General features: G+C 39.5%; 1 protein-coding gene and 2 long non-coding RNA genes across 4 annotated transcripts in view; 2 read left to right on the top strand and 1 right to left on the bottom strand.

Moving 5' to 3' along the window:
- Nucleotides 1-333: 333 nt before the first annotated feature.
- On the top strand, nucleotides 334-14973 carry LOC134532546 (uncharacterized). The gene is made up of 2 exons (XR_010075153.1): nucleotides 334-656; nucleotides 14588-14973. It is a non-coding gene; the product is annotated as an uncharacterized LOC134532546 (long non-coding RNA).
- LOC134532544 (NADPH--cytochrome P450 reductase) overlaps nucleotides 8365-16295 on the bottom strand; it is a 99584-nt gene continuing 91653 nt past the window's right edge. For both annotated transcript variants that reach the window (XM_063369044.1, XM_063369043.1), the window contains exons 11-15: nucleotides 14648-14814; nucleotides 13597-13700; nucleotides 13356-13462; nucleotides 11009-11130; nucleotides 8365-9929 (exon numbers count right to left, since the gene is read on the bottom strand). In XM_063369044.1, coding sequence (XP_063225114.1) covers nucleotides 9785-9929; nucleotides 11009-11130; nucleotides 13356-13462; nucleotides 13597-13700; nucleotides 14648-14814 — 645 coding nt within the window. In that variant the 3' untranslated portion in view covers nucleotides 8365-9784. The remainder of the gene's footprint in view (nucleotides 9930-11008; nucleotides 11131-13355; nucleotides 13463-13596; nucleotides 13701-14647; nucleotides 14815-16295) is intronic.
- Nucleotides 11009-14580, top strand: LOC134532545 (uncharacterized). Its single transcript, XR_010075152.1, has 3 exons — nucleotides 11009-11237; nucleotides 13121-13480; nucleotides 13572-14580. It is a non-coding gene; the product is annotated as an uncharacterized LOC134532545 (long non-coding RNA).

Genomic DNA, 16295 nt, shown 5'->3' with positions numbered 1-16295 from the left:
AACAAATCAAGGGAGTTTTTGTAACATACCTCAAATATGTTAAATACTAAAATAATAAAAATACACAAATAACAGTGGGCAAAAGTTTTAACTTTTGGAATACAACAAAAATGTTTTGTCGGCGACTGCATATAAGTCATCGAGTAATCCTTTTCGGGATCCGGCTTTTTAATTTTAATCAACCATTTATACATCATACAGACAGATATATACCTACAGCAACTAACGAACCATAAAAACTGTCAACTAGTGAAAATAAAATGATAATTAATTAATGAGTGATCCACCTAACAAACACAGGCTGTACTCGTGTACTCATTAGAATAGTAAACTGATGAGTAAACAGTAAGAGTAAACACTACACAGTAGTGCTACCTGGCGGACGGCGGCTATTATTCCGTGCGCCTGCCGAGTGGAGTGAACAGTGGACACCGAGCGCGCATTCTATGTAATTCGAGGAGAACTATGAGAAGTATTTACATTTCAGAAGTTTCGTAGCCGCGGCCCGCGTGTACAACACAAGTAATTGCAACTGGCTTGTTTCCGTGTGTATAGTTGGTTCGATTGATAATTTATATACTGATGGTGTTATGAGCACATATCTGTAACTCGACACGATTGGAAAACATATTATTTTGGAAATAATACGGTTTTTTGTAAGTATGTATTATTTCTGCTTGTAAAAAATAAAATAACGTTAACCCTAATGGTGGTGCCAAGGCACCTGTGGCACCTACCGTGCGCACGCCTATGCCCCCCCCCCCACTACACAGGGGTCAAAGCCCCAAAATTTAGAAAATTTCAAAAATCATTCTCTTTCGATATTTAGTGTTTCCCTGCCATTCAGGGTCCTCAAAATAACCCCTCCCCCTCTGGGGACAAAGCCCCAAAATCTCGAAAATTTCAGGAATTTAAATATTTCTTTCGAGATGGAGTGTTCCGAACCATTCGAGGTCCTGAACCTCCCCCCCCCCCCCCTCCTTTTTAGCAAAAGAGAAAGCCACAAAATTTCGAAAAATTGGAGGAAATTGTATTAAAAATAAGTCATTACGAACTAAAGTCTCCGGGGGATGGCAGAACGTTTACCCAAATATTTCTTCTCCAACAAATTTGTGGTAAGGGGATTGGGGGAATGCAAAACCCCAAAATTTTGAAAAAAACTCTTTAATTTAAGAATACTTTTTTACTATTTGGAGTGTTTCCAAGCCATTCGGGGTCCTCAAACTACCCTCCCCCCTCAAGGAGTAAAGACCCAATAACAAAAAAATTTCCAAAATTTCGAAAACCTATTCTCTTTCGATTTGGAGTGTTTACGAGCCATTCGGGGTCCTCAACAACACACCCACCCCCCCTCAGGGGTCAAAACCCCAAAATTTAAAAAATTTCAAATATCATTCTCTTTTGATTTTTATTGTTTCCCAGCCATTCAGGGTCCTCAAAATCACCACTCCCCCTCTGGGGACAAAGCCCCAAAATTTCAAAAATTTCAGGAATTTCAAATATCATTTCTTTCGAGATGGAGTGATCCAAACCATTCGAGGTCCTGAACATCCACTTTCCGCAAAAGTGAAAGCCCTAAAATTTCGAAATACAAGAATCTATATAATTGGATGTTGGCATGTATGACGTCGATAAACTCTTACACCGTTTGACCGATCGCCATGAAATTTGGCACATCGAAGTGTTTTTATCATGAAGAAGGTTTTTATGTTATCCATTTTTTTTGTAACTCGCCGCTAGATGGCGCTGTAGCGCATCAACTTCTAAACCTTTCAACCGATCGCCATGGGTAAACAGAAAATAATAGGTCACAGATACACAAACAGTAATTATGTGTCATTTCTTAATGTCCAACACACTGGACATATCGCTATTCATTTTGCTGTAACTCGCGGACAATATATCACCCGGTGTTCAGCCCGGGCAAAGCCGGGTACTACAGCTAGTAGTTCATAAAATAATATTATTTCAATTGTAAAATGTCATGACAAAAAGTCCTTAGAGAGGTAAGAGTATTACATCTATGCTGGAACAAGTAGGTGCCTAGAGTCAAAGTGTCGTAGATACGATTCGAGTATTTATACACAATATTGTTTAGTAGGTATGGCAAATGTGATTAACTATTAGAAATAAAGTTATTAAAATCTGTGATGTATGTGTTTTAGCACAATATGTAGTATTATCTGATCGCAAGAGTCTGTCGTAGCCCCGGATATCACCCCCGTGATGCGGTTTGCGTAGTATTCTCAGGGAGGGTTCAGGCCTCGTGGCGGGGGAAATTAACACTATCCGAGCTACAATGATGTTCCGACAGTTTGACCACAAGTATTTATTGAGCCCTTCGCGTAATCTAGGTACATGGGCAATCCGCGGCACAACCCCCGTCCCTCCGCGGAGTGAGGCTCGGCTGCACGTGTTTGGGGTTGGGCAGGCGCCAAGTGCGGACTGCACCCCCTGGTTCTTTATGCGAATGATGAACGGTCTCTGCCCCTTCCCTAGGATAATGAGAAACCAATTAAGTTGGAACGCCGTCGCCAGCGACGTGAAGTCCGTCCCGTTGCGGCATGCACGTGTCCGCCGATGCGCGCAATATCCCGCCTCAACAAAACCAAGAAAATACTTATTTACAATTAAATTAGTTACAATGACGACTGATAGCGTAACGCCCGTGAACGTGAAAGTCCCGATCGCGCGGATCCAGTCTCACCAGTTCTGGCTCACATCTCGCTGCCACACTCGTCTCGCCTTGCGACCGCCTTCCTCGGCCGCCAGATGACTACTCCCTCGTTGCCCGGCGACCCTCGTCCCAAGACACGTCTGTCCTCTCCGGCCACCAGACTCCGCCTCCCTCTCCTGCCGCGCGTCTGCCTCTCCGCCCGACCTCCCCCCACCGCCGCGACACGTGCAGCGCTCGGAGAGATTCTGGGTGTTGGCCTCGGTTTTGTTGCCAGGTGACAGCAATTAAAATAATACTTAAGAAAGACATATAACAATAATAAAATTACAAAAATTACTGAAAAATAATACATAAAACAATACATGACCCCTTATTAAATAAAAAGTACATTCTTAATATATACAAATTAAAACGTCACACTGCACGGGCAGGGGTGGTTCAGGAGTTGGCGCAGCATAACTGACTTTATAAGCAGGGGAGACACTTGGGTCGACGTCAAGTCCTTATTAAGATAGTGTTTTTAGAAAAGTTTAAAGCTACACTCTCCCTTAAGCTTAATGTACTTTGTCAACTGCTGGTCCCTTTTCCTCCCACCGTAACTTTATTTAAAACCACCTGCCAGCATGTGTTGTTTGTATTGGTCCGTCGTGAATGAGGAGTGTTGTAGTGCCTCTGTCACACACTCTTAACATAAGTATTTTAATTAAAATAAATGCAGTTGTTCTTTTCTCTTTCAACCCCAAGTGTATATTTCAGTTATTTTATTATTGACGGAGCAGTGCCATGCGCGAGTCTCTTCCGATCACTACCCTTTTCATTATTTTCTTTTGTTAGTTTCAAGAATTGCAAGAATACATAGATCAAAATTAATTGTGCCCTGGCCATCAAAATTAATAACTTACAAACAGATTATTAATTATACCTGGAATATAAGGCTAAAATTTTCCTTTAACATAATCATTCTTTCACAAAAATAACAAATACTTTAACATGCATAGTTTTAAGGTTGTTAGCCCAGCTAGTGCGGGACTATGTAAATTATGATTTAACAATACCTATCAGATCATTGTCTGTTCACTGGTGGTGGTGGTGACTAGAAGTGGGAGAGAAGCGTAGAATTCATGTCCATCCCGGAGGGAAGGGTGCAGATTCGGGTGAATTCTGTGATGGGCTTGAGCCAGAGAAAAACATGAACTCTTGTACCATATCTTGGACCCCACTGGACAAAAAAAAAAAAACTCCAGTGGTCAAGAATAGAAATTAAGTGGACAAGCAACAGGAATCTAGAAGTCATGGCAAAAGTTAAGTAGGGAGCCAACTATAAGCAAAGAGCATAGAATTCTCCACTTACCATTCTGGGGGTGGAATGATGAAAATCACTCCCTCGAAAGATGCAGTAGATTGCATAGTAGCCACGCGTGAGTCATGCTACGAGATTACCTAGTAATTCTAACTGAAGCGAATAGTAAATTTAGAGAATTAAAAAAAAACTAGAGATCACTCCTGGACGAGCACGGGGTAGATGCGACCATGGTGATGACAGTAGGACGAATACATCCAGCCATCCATAGGGCTACATGTAGTTTAAACTTGTGTTAGGGGCCTGGAGGCCCAGGAAGCTGGGGAACTGGCTTCTGATTGGCTGGAGGTAGCGCGCGGAGGGCTTGCTCCGCCGACCAAAAGAAAAAAATGACAAAGGTGGCTGGTAGCCTAATTTAAGAGGCATCAGAGCTCACTCGGCCTCCGAAAGGCATCGCGCTCCATGGGGCGCGGGTTAAACAGACTCGGTGTTAGTTCACAAAAGTCCCGCAAGAGGGACTAGCGTAAGCCAGGCACTTATGGGACCAGCAGGTTTCGTGCTGTAGGGCTAAGAGGAACTTGAGACAAGTAAGGTGGCAGCCGCTAGAGTTCTCGGAACTAAAATTAAGTAGGTAGTTGTCATTTTCGCCGCGAGATGGCGAAGGCAGGCCTTTCGCCGACCAGCCAGAACACCTAGATTTAGGCTCGCCGGGAATGGAGGTTAACGACTCGGTCGGTGCCTTGGCTGAAGTTTGTGAAAATCATTGGTCAGGGGGAGGGGAGATCTGCTGGCTCACGAAAAACACGTTAGGGCGAGCTACAATATGTGCCAGACAGTCCTGGAACATTAGAATGGAGCATGACTGGAGCTGCTAACCTAAGCTGAGCTCTGGGAAGTGGGCTGCCCTGGGAGGACGCTAAGAAAAGCGTAAGACACTGTTACTGGTCGCATTCATGGCCCAAGGCGGGAAGAAAAATGATGTCTAAAACTTGCCTAGCGAAATCGCAACAGGCTATCGGGTGCAGCGCTGGGAAAACGCAGGACTAGAAGGAATGATTTGATAAGGGTGAATAATAGGCTAACAAAGTTTATTTTAGCGAATTTAGGTGAAAAATAAATTTGTGCCAAATCATTTCAAATTTGCAGCACACTTCACTGTGAGTTCAACTGATCATTTAGCATCTACCATATACATATATTATTATTATTATTATTATTATTAAACCTTTTTGTTTCTTTTTGGGGCCTAATCTGGTTGGAAGGCTGTTTCACTTAATTGTTTAAGTTATCCAGAACATTTAAAATAAACTAAGAGACATCTAACACCATGTAATACAATAGCAGCTTACAAGCTGTATACATCCATGACAAAACAGATGTTGACTCAGAAATATTTATAAAAAACTTAATGGTTTAAGATTTCAGATGAAGTTACCAAAAAATTGTTTTATAACATTGCTGAATTAAAATACAATTTACCTGGAGACTGTTAACAATGAAAACTCACGAATATTTAAGGTTTGAATGACCTCATATTTACATATTTAATCACTAATTTATGAATACACCAATAAAAAAAATCAACTTTTTCCTAAAATAGTGTGTAATGGATTTCAGTGTATTTTGTGGTTCGCAAAAAATTTCTGAATCAATATGCAGAGTAGCAGGTTATGAAAAACAAAAAAAGGTGAATAGGAACTGAAAGGTTGGTGGGTTGGTTGTTTGGTTAGGTTAGCTGCATAAATAAAAAAGTTATTTACTAATTTAAACATTTTAACAAACATTTTCTTTATAATTATTGCAGCTTATTTAACCAATATTTTACTTTACTATTATTTGCCTAATATTCCAGAAGTTGTTACATAACATGAACCATTTCTTTTATAGTGGGATTCTCATTCTTACATTTGAATTCAATATTTGTATTCATATTCGATTTGAACACACAAACTGATATTTGCACAGGCATAGTTATTTATTATGACGGCTTTAAAGAATTAGGCTTACTAACTATTAGAACAACTGTATCAGTAAAGAAATAAAAATTTCAATATATATTATATTTTATTCTATACAACATGACATACATTATACAGGAATAATAAAATACAAATCTCAACAATTAGTTTAGTATACACATAAAACAAACTGTGCGACATTTATACCATAAAATATCATGCAAGTATTTTGAGCAATCAAGGCTACAAAATTGATTCTTTGTTTTCACTTCGCATTAATGCAGTTCGCATCTGTGCGGCTTAAGGCACTGTTCACGCTGTGCTCATTCCCAAGCTTTCTGCTGCAAAGATAAATTTTTACCATTAAAGTTAAAGTGGGGGGCATTGATCGAAATTAATGAACCAGAGGCCTTATTCTGCAACTTTCATCTCATTAACTCAACTACATAGTGCTTACAATAAATAAAACATTTACTATGCAGCCAAGATTTTATGGTGTTATAAAACTCCAATTTCGTCATTAAATATAGTGGATTTCCTCTTTATCATCATTAAAATGAAAACATGTGTAATAATAAATATAACATTGATCAAATGCTTTAACAACTCGTGTACATTAAATTAAACAATACTACTACAGCAAAACCCCTTATTTGCACTTTTCATGGGGACAAAGTAAAAAAGTTTAAAAAGCGGGAAAGTGTAAATAAAGGGAAAAGTATAAAAAGGAGTACAGTTTACCTTATTTAGAATTTTTTTCCTTTTGTTTAATAGCACATACTACAATGCAGGTACAAACACACTAACAACAAATTTTTCTTTAGTATTTAATCAATTATTAATTTACCACATTTGACAAAAATAAAAAAAGAATGAAAGCCAAAATGTTTTTCTGATTACTTCCTAAAAAATAAATTTGAAATTTTCTTCTGCTTGCTTTTTTGGCTGTTCAAGGAGATTATTTGCCTCTCCAAATTATAAATACAGTTGCAACCGGCAGGGTTTATAACAAATACGGGCTACATACACATTGCTCACAGTAAAAATTTTTTTAAGAAAAGGCCGCAAATTGATGAATATTTACCGTCAATAGCGCGCCAAACGCGGAGAAAGGTCATTGTACTTGGTCAGCTGCTGTAACGACGCGGCGGCGCATGCGCACTCTATGCTCCGCCCAGACTCATGACGCCATCAGCCGCCAACCAATAGATGCGAGCTTAGCGGAAAAAAATATAAGCTCCACCTCCCGTGTACCAATTTTATCCAGTTCTAATACCAGTTTATTGGTATACGCACCAGTTTTCTCGCTGCCGTGACATGTTCAAGTTTACGTTTATCATGATGTCTTGATACCAATAATTAATTATTTACGATCCCCAGAAATAAATGGTTAGTTTAAAAAATATGGCGTCAACTGTACAATACTTCCCAAATTATAAAAGACGTATAAAACAGTTACCAAGACACCGCTCATTTTATCTTGTGAAGTTTATGTCTCGTACCAGTATTTCGGCTAAGTTGTGACATAAATACAGTATCAGAACTTACAAGCAGCCATGTTTGTACATTCATGAGTTTACGTTTTTCCCTCGTGCATTTTAGATTGTCTCCTGCTATAATTACTCGTACTTTTACACGCCTAGGCTTAAATTATTACATGTTTAGAAATAAAAGCAACTTTTCATGTTATAAAATATGTATATTTTGCTATTTAAAATGTTCATTGCCTACTAGCTCCACGGTATTTTCTGGTTGTTTATGGTTGTTACGTGACGTAAACAGCGGGATTGATTCGATTTTTGAGACGTAATTTGCGGGAAAGTATTGTATTGGACTATATGGGAACCAAACGGGACCTGAAGAATATAGTGCAAATAACGGGAAAACGTAAATAACGGTAACGTAAATAAGGGGTTTCGCTGTATATATATTTTGCTGAGAGTAGGTTGAACAAAAATCTGCAATTATAACATTCAATACACACGAAATAACTATGCAATGTTAATAGCTCAAAATTATACATGTACATTTTCTTGTGATGTTTCTCAGTAGGTCTTTATCCGTGACTGTATGGTGTTAAGCTATAGGCTGATTTTATTTAGTTTTAAAAAACCATAGATACAAAAAGATACTAAAGATTAATGAGATAAATCGTAAATTTTAATAGCTATAATGAGGTAACCGAGGTGAATTTCGATGCATTTTGGTGTCACGCAGTGTTACAGACTTCCATTTCCATGTTAGGCGGTGTATCGACTTAATTTCGCCTATATTTCGGTTTTATCGCTTTTCACCATATAATCTTCCCTCTACCTTTGACAATTACTAAGTGAGACTATAACATCTTCAATATATAGTCCTAAAGAATTCACAAAGGTGGAGTAAATATGGTCCATACTTTTTTTTTTCCCCGACGCTCTTCTTCATTCTTATACAACATTTTAAATTTAATACAAAAAAAACTATTTTATCAACATCTTTTTTTTTTAAATATATAGATTTCACCACAATGTACACTATTTAACTGAAAAATTAATCACACCCAGCATACAAACTTCCAGGTTTGTAATGGGATGTCTTAAATGTTTCAAACTTAATTCTTCTTAAAGTCAGTTTGCTTACTTGTGAAGGAAACAACTACCTACTATTCAGAGGCATGCAGAGATGGTCTCTTCATTGGTGAATTCTGCCACAGTCACATTTCACTAGCTCAAGAAAAAATAACAAATTTTACATAACATATAATTTTTTTTTGAAGTTTGTTTATACACTGGTAGTTTGCTCCTTTAAGTTTGTTGGATTAAGGTTTTTGTTGCTGTGATTTGGAAAAAGGTGTTTGTTATATCAACAACATAAAAATTTAAGATAAGCTACAGTGGCACAGGTCATTATAGACACACAATACAACTAAGCAATAACTTAAGGTTGTCGGAAGATAACAGAATAAGGCCTCAGTTCTTGTCCAATAAACATCAATGCTCAGCAAATTCGAAAATGCTGAACTCACAATAAATGTATACATGCAGTAATTCCAACTGACAGTGACAATGCATTTCCAAACAGATGGTGGCATGAATAGAGAGTCAATTTTAAAAATAGACTATAATTTCATAAACTGGCCAAAAAAGCAACTGTTCAGGCAACAGGTGCGGGGAAAAGTTATCAAAACTCTGAACAGGGCTCATTTCTCATTTCGTACTCCAAATTCATTATCAATCTTAATTACATAGCTTTCATGATATTTACGATTCATGAACACAAATGTTATCCCACAAGTAGTGTGATTTATTTTGATGTACAATACATATTCTGTAAATCTATATGAAATTAAAATCTCATCTTAAAATGCACAGTGTGGAATGTATTTTTTTCCGAGCATTTAAATAACAGTTTATAAAATGCATCACTTAATATGGAATATTTCCTTCGCCCATATAAAACCTGGTTCCTATAAAAAAAATCTAATGTACTCCAAATTAACTATTACTGGCATTCATTATTCCTCTGGACGAATTAGCAACCTCAAAATAAAATAAAACATGCCTATTTATATAAGCAGTAATATTTAAAATATTTAGTTAAATAGGATAAAATCAACGATAGCACTTGGAGGGTCAACAATTGTCACTCCACGACTTTGCATTTAAAACACTGACGCAGTTGTCTTCCCGAACAAGCTGGCCGGTTAGAGAGTCCTCGCTCCACGCGACTTCCAGTCCGATGGTCTCTGGAAGCGTCTCGCGGAGGAGGGCCCCCAGACAAAACTCAACGCCGGCAGACCAGAAGCGCTGCACTGCGCACCGATCGGGAGACCCATCGCTGGACTGGGGTTGGCCGCAGCGTCGCAGCTCAGCTCCACACGTCCGCCGAGTATCTCTTCTGCGCCTCCATCTTCTTGACGTAGGTGGCGGCCTGCGACTCCGTCATGCCGCCCTTCTCCTGGACCACCTTCTCGATTATGTTGTGGACGTCTCGCGCCATGTTCCTCGCGTCACTGCAGCCACAACGGGAAAACCATCAGAACGCCTCCCGTGCGCCGTAAATACTGAGCACTGCCGAGCCCCGATACATCCAACCTCGGATCTGCACTTGAAAATGCTACGAACTGAAGGCCAGAGAATGTATTTGGTCAGGATGAAGTGCAATTGGTATGCCAAACACAAACAGAATACCATATGGCAAAGCTGAATTTGACACTGAAAAGATGGGATGGTCTACCAATAAAACTAGAATTAAAAAAAAAGATTGGAACATAGGAGAAAGGATAAAATTTATCTTGAGGTGAGGAAGATGGATTAAAAAATAATTTTTTTATGTCAAGTATTAGTCATCGGATTACTCACATGCACCTAAAAAGAAAATTAATCATCTGATATTTTGAAGTATATATTTCTAAACTTACCATAGAAACATTAAATAAAAAAGAGGTAACTATCTCTGATCCACTACTAGTGAGCAAACCCTGCAATTGGGCAACAGAACAATGAACAAAGAAAACCCACATGGAATGTCACAGATTTTGAGGACGTTTAAGTTGAAAATACCGTAGGAGTCCTAATGCGACTTTAGGAATCCTTGTAACACAACTCTGTACAACAGGACGAACAATGATCCAAACGTTGTAGAATAACTGCATCAACGGCAACCAAGCAGATTACACATTAACTGATGTGATAACGTCTTATAAATGGATGAACTCCGGCTGCACGCACGAAAAATTGTCACGTTCAGCCTGAGCCGAGCGTGCAAGAACCGGGCCAACCACTGTCCGAGAAAATCTTCTATAATATACAAACTGGTTAAGGCAGGCCTTTTTAACCAATTTTTCGTGATTATGTTTAAACAAATTATTTAAATTAAATTTGCAAGAAACTGTAAATAATATTTGAAAATTTAAAAGTATGCAATTTTTTATCAATTATTTCTTATGACGTTATCACGTAAAATTATCGTCCGTAAACCTACTGTACAGATAAAACCCCCCTCTCCCTTTTTTTTAAAATTAGAATACACTGAGTTTCCCCGACTGCAGTAAGTGGCGAGGTGGCGGGACTACAAGGGGACGACACTCACCCGCACACATACAGGTTGCCGTTGTTCTCGCCGATGACCCGCCACAGCTCGTCCTTGTTCTGCTCCAGGAGGTGGGTCACGTACACCTTCTCCTTCTGGTCGCGCGAGAACGCCACGTGCATCTGCAACAGGCAAGCCCTCGGCCGTGCCACCCTCCCGCTTCCGCCCGGTGCGCGTTCCCGGTCCCGAATCTGCACCGCGCCAGCCTGACCTACTGAACGATGTCGAGGTACGATCCCTCTTAAAATGATCCCATCCACTGAAACGGCAATTAGTGGCGTAGCCAGGATTTGTGTATGGGGGGTGTTAAGAAGCATGCCCCCCCCCCCCCCCCCCCCCGTATTTAAGCGGGGGGTCCGGGGGTCTTCCCCCGGGAAAATTTGGATTTGAAGGTGTAAAATAGTGCTGTTTTAGCAGTTTTCGGTACTTAAATTTTAATATTGTAATGGTAAAAATTTTATTAATTTTAATATGAAATTTGTTTGAGTGACGAATAAGAAATTAATTAAAGATTTGGTGCTAAGGGAGGGAGGGGGGGTTTGAACCCTTACACCCCCCCCCCCCCCCACCCTGGCTACGCCTCTGACGGCAATTCATAAGACTGATTATATTCAACTGTTCCCACCCTACGACCTAAGCCCGTTTGCACACTTGTCTCCACAATTACTCTACTCTGAACCTTCCATTATTCCTTATGCTGTCTGTTCAACCCGTTCTTCCCGAGTTCTCCCTTTAATCCTTCGATTCTTAAGATATTAGCACTTCACTAGGCACCTTCTCTTAAAACTGTGTTTGCATCGTGCTGTCGGAAAAAAAACAAATTGCTGCCATGGTTCCTCTAACATACAAGAACATGGTTTACCAAGCTTCACTAGTTGGATCAGTCAGAGTTTATGGTTTTCTGGTAATTGGCAGTTTGCTTCTGTTACTGTTAAATCTTGCAACCTGAGGCAAATTAAAGTGTGGAGAGAAATATTTTTGAATCATGGAACCTGAGACACAGATTATAGAAGCTCTGTTGTTCGCCAACTAGTCAATGACATTTATCTCATGTTCAGGTTTCAAACTAAAACCTTTAAAATGAACAAGGGCGTAGTGAAAAAGTGAAAAAACAAGGAGCAAGGAACTGTAGTTAGAAAATTTATAAATAATCCTCACAAACAATTGTTCAACATACAGCTGTCCCTCGAAGTAACGCTGTTCGATCTTTGCAGTTTTGAAGTAACGATGCCAATAAATTACGGCATGATTTGAAGTAGTGTGATCATAGATTCGAAGTAACTCTTTTTTCTTTTACGTGAAATTTTATTTCCGTGCACGCACAATGGAAGTAGCACTTGTGTAGCATAAATTAAATGCAACAAATTAATAATGTGATGAATCAACAACACTAGATTTTGCCCTTTCTTTAACAGCTATCACTTCCTTTACTACGTATTTATTTCCGACACTGCCCATGTGATCAGACACCGTTTATTTATTTTATTTATCCTGCATGTCAACAGCAATTCTGGAGAGAAAAGCCCAAAGTTTTCAGGGCTAGTTTACCTCACGCTTACTAGGTTGTGCTAGTTGCAAATCATGACAGTAACACAGTTAGTACACAACAGAGTCAGAATTACATTAATAGGTTAAATAATATTTCAAATAAAAAATTTTAAGTTTATGCTTTTTTAAATCTTATAACTGAAATATACCTCCTGTATTAATAACTCACTCAGAACACTCCGAAATGTGTTTCGCTTACTTAGGACATGTAAACAATGCAGTTCGTGAATTTATAAAATTTAATCTCAGGTTGTGTAATCTCAAAATGTTATTCACCATTTAAATATATGTACTTCAATTGTATTTAGACAAATATTAGTACTGTAAATTAATTGGAGTTGTGTCTTGATTAAAATCTGATTCGAAAACTAATTATTTTGTTAAACATACTGTTGTAGGAAGAAGTATCTGATTAGAGCTATGTTTTCCTGGAACAAATTGGGGGGGGGGGGGAATATTATATATAAATAAATGATGTTCTACCTTTATATCTGTTATCATTGTATGGCAACATGGACCCTCCTCCTCAATGAAAGAGGTTTAATTCCTACTTTTTCTTTGCAGTTACCACACTATACTCTTACAAACATCATAATCTAATATGAAGGATGGAGAAGGTGAGAAGGGGTAAGGAAAGGGGGAAGAGAGAATACTAGAGAAACTTATGCACAAGAGCAGAGGAAGCTGGAACAACTCGACAACACGGTGGGAAGAGGTGGAAAAGATGCAGATGCAGCAGTTACAACCCAAGCAGGTGGCCGGGAATCCACAGACCACGGAGACGACAGGACGTCCTCACCTTTAGCGTGCCGTTGTTGACGTACTCCGTCAGCTCCTCCTCGTAGATGAAGTCCTCGCTCTTCTTGCGACAGCCGAAGTACAGGATGGTCTCCCCCACTGGCTTGCCTGCCGGGCGACACGACAGTGAGTCCTGCACGCCTACCGCCTCAGCATTTCACATGTTCATCACGTATTACCACACTCAGCATTGCCGTACTACTATGTTACTCCACAGTTCTCGCGTGTGCAGTCAGACCTACCTTCTTCCCTCAACTGGTTGCGCTCCTGGATGAACCCGCGGAACGGAGCCAGGCCCGTCCCTGGACCAATCATTATTATCGGCACCTGCGGTCTGGTGGGTAACCTGCAACAACGTTCTTCACGTCAGTGACGACCCGACACTCATCATTCCCTTTGTGTATTGGGAAAATATTTCGGAAAACCTAGAACCACTCAAACTATAATAGCTTTATAAATTAAAACGTCAGCTTTGTTTTTTTATTATTATTCTTTTAAAAAGCATATAATGTATTACTAAAAATGTGTTGCAGATGCAAGAGTAAAGTGGGGGTACTTTACATTGTATGGGTATGACTCATAAGCAAGGATAAAAAGGGAAAAAGTGTAAAATAAAATATCCTATATATAGTTGTTATCACCGACTCACCAACTCAAACACCAAAGAGATATGTATACCTTGGAGACAAGCATGGAGCTCAAGTATTAGTCTACTCCATAGAGATGTGTATAAAATAGAAAATGGTATATAAAATAGAAAATGGAAAATTAACAATAGAGCAACATTTGAAACACAGCTACATGAGCGGAACACGTCTTAAGTTATTAAATTTAAATGTTTGGTGTATTCATCATTTTTCAATGGGCACCTTAGATGCCTTAGGAATAACTAATGCTCATAATTTAAAAAAAAAAAGAAGCTTATATCTCAGAAAGTTTAAATCTACATGAAAAACCATTTCCCTTTTTGGAAACTTAAGTTTCCTCACCAATAATATTTTGAATTTTGTACTTATGACCTTTCAAAAAAACTTTTGTTTTTATTATTTTAAATATGCTTATACCTTTGAAGTTTATAATTTTATTAAAAAAAAGTCAGTATTTTTTTTTTTTTTTTTATGTATGTGTGTTTGTATGACAAAGATTTTTTCGAAGATTTACTTTTTGTAGCTAAACCCTTTTGAATTTCTGTATTATATATTCTTCTTTAGCGGTCAGTCAATATCTTCCCAGCAGGAGGAACGGGATGGTGCCAGCGCGAGTGGCAGCGCGGGGGCGAGAGAGCGGGCCCACCTGAACTGCGACCTGCGGATGTAGATGGGAGCCACGCAGCGCTCGTCGTCGCCGCCGGCGGGCTGCTTCGCCGCCAGCCACGTCGTCGCCACGCCCTTGTTGGTCCTCTTGGTGGGCGTCTCGTACTGCACCAGCACCGCCGTGATGTGCACCGTGTCGGGGTGTACCTGCACAGGACCCCGCTCCGCCTGCTACCCCGCTGCTCTGGTGCTTGCGATACAAGTGGTGAGGTTAGGTCACACATCACAAACACAGTGACTTTGATGAAAATGGATCAATTAATTAAGTTTAGCTACAATAAAAATCCTAAAATTTTGTTTGAACAATTCGTTAGGAATCACCAATATAATGTAGCTAACTTAAACTAACCAGATATCATTATTTAATAGTGTTTCTAATGAAGCTAACTTAACCAACCATTTTACAATTTTACTACTGTTTAATGTACTTAAGATAACCACTGTTTAAATGGAAAATTACTGGCAAGATACTTGTAGTGTCACAATGCCCTCTTAGATAATAATTGGATAACATGTCAGGAATTAAAAACAGAGGCATTTAGAATTTTTATTGCAATTTTTGCGGAAAAGTGGATCTCCTTTAGAATAACTAGTCTCATTTTGCTAACTTAACTGTCTGCTACACTTTATTTGAATAATTTGCATAATCTCATCAAAATGTTTTTACTCTTGCTGAGTTTTGTCCAAGGATAGTAAACAACTAGAAATACATATCAGAGTTATATTGCTCCACTTTGAATAAAATTAAGTTCAATCTTTGTTTACTCCTTTGGCTGTTGAAATATTTGCAGTTTAAACAAAAAAGAATGCTGATTAATTTTTGAAAGTGAAGTATCGTAACGGTGAAAATTCAGGGCCAGGGAAAAATATAATCTGGTCAGGGAAAACGTGGAAAAGTCAGGGAATTTCATTTGAGAGATTGTGTGGCCACCCTGTGGTAGGCCACAACATGAAACAACTGACAAGTGCGTTATATTTAATCTGTTAGACCAAACTGTAGTTTACGAGCGAGTGGAAAGAGAGAGTGGCGCGTCCCTGGGACACGAATGTCAAAGGGATTGCTCCTCCTTTTATTTGTTAACCCAGCCCTCTTAGCCGTTAGGCCCTGCCGGCCTGGGGCCCCCACGGGCGTGGATACGGATACGCCATATATACGTAACAGAAGAGGTCTTAGAGATCAAGCTATGTCCAGAGGCTGAGGCTACCCATCCCAGTATAGACACCACCGTCACCCCCTGCCTCACCCAGCTGACCAGACTAGTGGCTGCATCCCAAGCTGTAAAGATGCAGCATAGCTGGCGCCTACCCCGTTCTCCCACATCTCACTGGGACCCCTCAATCACCCGGTGAACCCATGGTCCGGTGGAGGCCTATCCAACCTCTACTAGCTGTCTGGGCTAGCACCGGAGTTGTGCGTCCCCGGGGACATGTTATTCCGGGTATTCTAGGAGCACTCCTTTGTTCTTGAACTTTCCAAGCATCTATCGGCTTGATAGATGACCTTGGAGAGTGTTTGGCCTTAGATGTTCCATTCTGCCTTAAGAATGGTTAGAAACCATTCGATGGGCCATTACCGAGAATAACATATCCATTCTGGATCACCGCCGTGCCAGCAGCCAGAATAAAGC

The sequence above is a fragment of the Bacillus rossius genome, chromosome 6 (genome assembly GCF_032445375.1).
Source record: "Bacillus rossius redtenbacheri isolate Brsri chromosome 6, Brsri_v3, whole genome shotgun sequence".
NCBI classification, from domain to species: Eukaryota; Metazoa; Arthropoda; class Insecta; order Phasmatodea; family Bacillidae; genus Bacillus; species Bacillus rossius.
Note: the sequence above shows the minus strand (reverse complement) of the source record. Positions and strands in the feature narration are given on the sequence as shown.